This window comes from Sitophilus oryzae, unplaced genomic scaffold, assembly GCF_002938485.1.
Source record: "Sitophilus oryzae breed Bouriz unplaced genomic scaffold, Soryzae_2.0 scaffold_374_pilon_pilon, whole genome shotgun sequence".
In the NCBI taxonomy this organism is placed as follows: Eukaryota; Metazoa; Arthropoda; class Insecta; order Coleoptera; family Curculionidae; genus Sitophilus; species Sitophilus oryzae.
Genome location: NW_022146945.1, coordinates 126,646 through 132,433, shown reverse-complemented (window position 1 = coordinate 132,433; position 5,788 = coordinate 126,646). Strand labels below are relative to the sequence as shown.

At 32.6% G+C, this 5,788-nt stretch overlaps 1 protein-coding gene across 1 annotated transcript; it reads right to left on the bottom strand.

Moving 5' to 3' along the window:
• Nucleotides 1-538: 538 nt before the first annotated feature.
• On the bottom strand, nucleotides 539-1,168 carry LOC115885110. Its single transcript, XM_030903898.1, has 4 exons — nucleotides 1,108-1,168; nucleotides 952-1,047; nucleotides 728-883; nucleotides 539-675 (listed from the first exon to the last, which is right to left on the bottom strand). The coding sequence occupies exons 1-4, from the start codon at nucleotides 1,156-1,158 to the stop codon at nucleotides 616-618; spliced, it is 363 nt and encodes a 120-aa protein (XP_030759758.1). The 5' UTR covers nucleotides 1,159-1,168; the 3' UTR covers nucleotides 539-615.
• Nucleotides 1,169-5,788: the final 4,620 nt, after the last annotated feature.

The window sequence follows — 5,788 nt, the reverse complement described above, 5'->3', positions numbered from 1 at the left end:
CATTTTCTATCAAATAAAGTAAACAAATACCGACGGTGCCATTTAAAAATCAAAAAGTTGTAGTCATTTCCGGTGAAACCGGAAGTGGCCAAAAAGAATTGAATACGTCAATCAATCCTAATTTATGTCATATACTAACATACCAAACCTTGTTGTTTTATCTGAAAAAAATAAAAATGTTATAGGGGTGAGCCACTTTTGAGACGCACCCGGTATAGTAGTGCCCGGAGACTTTTTCCTCGGAGTTCAATTACTTTGAATGTATTAATGTGAAACCTTCTGGATTGTGTTTTATAGATAAAATACCAAAATCTTTACCCATTTTTTTTTCGTCGCTTTTAATTTTTTATTTTAGTAATTTTAGCAAATTCTTAGTTATTGCGTTTTTAATTTATTTTTATTTTCCTTTTTTTATTTACTAATAAAACGTAAAAATACTTAAAAAATTATATAATAAATATATTGTTTTCCAATTTTACATTAAGATTCGTCCCATAAATCCATCACAATCTGACAGCGCTGTCGCCATTGCTTGTCACTCAAAGTTGATCACGTGCATCGGACATTGTTTTGCTATTACCATACTAATTATTATAAATATGTAATAAATGTATTTTAGAAAAATTTTTTGGACTTCAATAAGGCATTGATGAAAAAGTAAAATATTTTCCAGATCTGAAATAAAGTAATATTATAAATAAACATTATATAAGTGATATTTTTTTACCCCGACTAATAAGTCATAATTAATGGCGGTTTTATTAATAATGCTCCAAATTATATCGTTTTTAGATTTTGCCATCATTAATAACAATGTGTTGCAATTTTTGGTATTCCATGTATACCACGGCATGGAGTAAAGTTTCTCAGAATACAGGTGCCACTAGAAACACAAAAAAGTAATATAGAAAGATGTTTTAATGTTAGATTAGATGTTTCTTTTTCAAATACCTGATTTTCGGATCTTTGTCCAGATGTTGGTACAATTATAGTAATTAAAAGCACCATTAGGAAATGCATTGCTACAACACTACCAACAAGCTGATTCTTAAATAGTAAAAAAACATATATTACATAAGAATTTATGGTTAAAATATCGTAACTCACCTTTATATATAAGTAAATTAAAGCTATGGAATAAGCAATTAAAAGCACCATATATTTTAAACTGGTTGACCTTGCATATTGAGAAAAATGTATATGCCAACTGAAAGTTTACCTTAATTATTTATTGAATTAAATTTTGTTCTAAATAAGTGAAAGAGGCTATGTTAATTGTTTAATTTTTAACATTATAAGAAAACAAAATACTACTAGAGACGACTACAAGCGCAACCGTCGAGAAAAAAAACACGGCCAGAAACCTCTGACGTCATCAAAGAAAGGCTCTTGATAAAGGCGCCCTTCGGCTTCAATACTATGAAAACGTTCCGCAAGACATAACGGCCAGGATATTTTTTTTCAAAAAATCCAAAAACACGGCAATTTTGTTTGTGAGGGGGACAACTTTTGCCCCAAAAATGATTGCAAAATTTTCAACCCTCTAAGCGGGGGTGCCATCCCCCAACTTTTTTCAAAAGGGAAGGGGGGTCAAGTGGCGCCGCAATAATAATATAATAATAATAAATAATGTTTATTCAAACTGATCCAATTACAAAGTATATACAAGACTTATACATAACTTACGAATACAAAATAGTGAATAAACATAATATCCTCTTAAGGTAGAACCTTGTCTGAGGAGTTTTATTTCTAGACTAACTTACAATATTTTATAAAAAAAAAAAAAAAAAAAAAAAAAAAAAATATCAAAATTAATATATTTTCATTGCCACCAACTTAAGCACGCTAAAAACAAGTTATTACACAGCGGTCAGATATTGACATTAGGGTAGGATTGCAAGATCTAAGGGCCCATATAAGATTACCATAATTTTTTTTTTCAAATATTATATTTATTGTGAATGGTTTTTAATATTTCAATTTTGGCTAGTATAAATGTATGCATTTCGGTTATTGTTTTACCAAGTATCATTCTTTTTAAGTCTTTTTTTTTTAAAAATATTAATGTTTTTGACAATTAACAACTTCTTTAGGTAAACAGCAATAAAAGAGCTTTCTATTCTCTATATTTCCCCGCTTCGTTTTTTGGAAATCGGTCGAGTCATTGAGAAAATACGAAGGATGGAAATTTGAAAAGTTTATTTAAACATTTATCAGAGTAAATGATAAGGATAAATTCCTTCGACCAATTTACGCATACGCATTTTTTCACTTGCCACAAGGTTGATCAGGTGCGGTCTCAATATCGTTAAACTGACCTACAATAGAATTTCCAAAAATACCAGCCCGCGACGATCAAAATCGTCTTCGTTGAGTTCTTGTACCAACTGAATTTTGTACGGGTGGAACTTGTTTTTTTTATATCGTTTGGACACTTGTAGGATTCACGCCAGTCTCGGGTCTCATTGCTAAATTATATCATTGTACTCAGAATACTGTCATTGGCAACTTGGCCCAATACGAATACCTCCATAGCTTCATTTACTACAGGATTTTCCCTCTGCCTCTTTTTATTCATAACGGAATCAGGGTTTCGTTGAAATTTTTGCTCCCTAAATCACGAACAATTTTGCCATAAAGGTGTTTGTTAGGATAGCGTTTATTGAATATCTGCGCAAACCTATTGCCACATTCATTATTTCTTAAAAAAGTTCGATTATATCCACACTTTCTGTCATGACACAAATAAAAAGTTTAACGATTATTGAGAAGAACTTCAATGCACAACCCGTATACAGTTATCTAGCAACTACCGCACCTGATCGTTCAACCTTGTGGCAAGTGAAAAAATACGTAAACATCTAGAAATAATAAGAAAAAACAGCAAATTGGTCGAAGGAATTTATCCTTATCATTTAGTCTGATAAATGTAACGATATTGAGAAGAACTTCAACGTACAAGTCACAGAACAGCTATCTAGCAACTACCGCACCTGATCGTTCAACGTTGTGGCAAGTGAAAAAATGCGTAAACATCTAGAAATAATAAGAAAAAACAGCAAATTGGTCGAATTTATCCTTAATTATCATTTACTTTGATAAATGCTTAAATAAACTTTTCAAATTTTCAATCCTTCAATATTTCTCAATGATGACCCGACCGATTTTCAAAAAACGAAGCGGGGAAATATAGAGATTAGAAAGCTCTTTTCATTGCGGTGCCACTTGACCCCCCTTCCCATTTAAAAAAAGTTGGGGGATGACACCTCCGCTTAGAGGGTTGAAGGTTTTACAATCATTTTTGGGGCAAAAGTTGTCCCCCTCACAAACAAAATTGAGTTTTTGGATTTTCTGAAAAAAAAAAATTACCCTGGCCGTTATGCCTTGCGGAACATTTTCGATGGGCCACCCTGTACAAGGCGAGTTTTAAATAAATGCGAATATTTTTAGGGACAGTATATTTCGACCCCAGAAACATGTCTGAGTTTTTTTTCGCGAAAAAAAAATTGAAAATTTTGAATTTTTTTTAATTGAATTTTTTTAAAATTCGAAAAAGATTCTGTGGTTCTCAAAATTTGAGCAAAAAATCGTTTTTTTTTTAAATTTCCAAGTAAAATACACTCACCGGCATAAAAAACGGACAGCTTAAAGTTTGGATGTATTAGGTTTAATATATTTTGTGTGAATAGCATTTTACAGCCGTACACCTGCTTTATGTACGAATTTTCTGTTTAACGCTTGTCAAGCTAAGGAGATCACCCATTTGTCGACTGGTTTCGGAGTTATACTCCATCATCAGGACGACTTTGGTAGTCTACCTCGACCTGTCAAGCTCCAAACAGGCCGCTAGATGGCGTTATGGTTTAGTTGTGGCTATAGACAAGTACTGCAATGTACTTTGACGTGCGTTTTCTGTTTGGAGCTTGCCAGGCCGAGGTGGACTACCAAACTCCCCTGATTATGGAGTAAAACTGAGAAACCTATCGACGAATGGGTGCTGTCCTTCACGGTCTCCAGGCGGATGAAACTGCCATTTGAATTTTGGAAACACGGCGGAGTTTCTGCCAGTAGAGGGATAGATGGCGCTGCGTAGACATTTCATCTAAAGTCCCTAGATATATAAAGTACCGCAATTGGTTTGTTCAATGTTATTGGCGCCAAAATGGCGGATTTTTGGGGTGTTTCTGGAAAAACTGTAGTGGTAGGACTGTTTAAATGTCATATTTTTTTTTTTTTTTTTTTTTTTTTTCAAAAAGTCTTTCTACAAAATAAAATATTCATTCCACATATTTAAAATTAATTATAAATTTTTTTTTTTTTTTTTTTTATTAGTTAATAATGTATAGGCGTCCCCTCCGATACTTAGTGAAGAAAATGTGTATAAAAGAAATGGCACATTTGATTGATGTTTCTAACATCGTCGATATTCAATACACGTTAGGAAGTGGATTGAAAACCGAATATTTAATACCCACATAAACTATACCATAAAACTAATTAAACAAGAACAAGACCCACAAAATAGATCTGAGAAGGTCGCAGTGGGTCAGGCCGAGATCCACCTCTAGAAATCTAATCTAGAACAGGACAAAGTCCCCTCAGTGGGGGATGAATTATACAGATATACGCGGACATACAATAGTAGACTGGATGGCAGCTAACAATCTCGTAATTGCAAATGAGGGCATTACACCAACTTTCCAATGTAATAACTACACATCAATTCTGGACCTGACTATAGTCAGTGAAAATGTTAATATACAAAAGTGGACAGTTATGGATAGAGAGTCCCTCAGCGATCATAAGTATATTACGTTTGAATGTGTTAACAATGTACAAGCAAAAAGTATTAAAAAACTTAAACAGGGAGCTTGGCGTGTTGATATTAACTAATTAAAAGAAAGCTAAGATGAATTAGGGGAAAAATTGTTGATGAAACTGATACGGATTCTTTGATTATTCACTTTTTTTTGTTGATAATATCTATATTCATATAAAAGAAGATATACATAAATTGAATACTTCTGATTTTATGATGAAAATAATATTAAAAAAAAAAAAAAAAAAAATAAATAAAGTAAATTGGTTTGACTGGAAGGACGGAAAACAACGGAAAAATAATGTCAGAATTTATTGGATTACGTTCCAAAATGTATACATATAAAATTAGTGGATAATAAAATAGTTAAAAGAACACAAAGAGCTTAGGATGATTTAGGGAAAAAAGACCCAGGAGTCTAAAGTACCCAGCGTTCAAATGTTTCAATGAAAACTAACTGACCCGTTCTTACCAGAATCTCTGTAAGATCGATAGAACAATGCCAAAGAAGAAAGAGGGCAAAAGAGGGCAACCGGTATTTTGGTGGAATGAGGAGATTTCGAATCTTAGAAGTCAGTGTTTAAGGAAGAGAAGATCATATACAAGACAAGCGCACAAAAGTCTACCATTATTAAGCGAAAAACTTTGGGAAGAATATAAAAAATCCAAAAAAGATTCTTGAAGGCGATTAAAAGATCAACAACAAAAAGGCCTGGAAAAAATCTGATGCTGACGTATCTTGACAGAGGAGATATTTTTTGTGAATGGTTCAAAAATAGCAATGAGATGGATAAATTGTTTTCAACCAAGACCAAATTTGGATATTGATTATATGGAAGAAAACCCTTCATTAATAAGGCCCAAATTTGGGACACCCTGCACACAAATCAAGAAAAAAAAAAATATTAATCAAAAATGAAAAAAGCTCAAATTAAATTTTGTCCTAATTAACTAAGGATGTTGTCG

Excerpts from the sequence above, each read along its gene's own strand:
- LOC115885110 (XM_030903898.1), bottom strand. The coding sequence starts at position 1,158 with ATGGTGCTTTTAATTGCTTATTCCATAGCTTTAATTTACTTATATATA. Across the intron at positions 884-951 it reads GACAAAGATCCGAAAATCAG|TGGCACCTGTATTCTGAGAA; the intron begins GTATTTGAAAAA and ends TTGTGTTTCTAG. Across the intron at positions 676-727 it reads ATTATGACTTATTAGTCGGG|ATCTGGAAAATATTTTACTT; the intron begins GTAAAAAAATAT and ends ACTTTATTTCAG.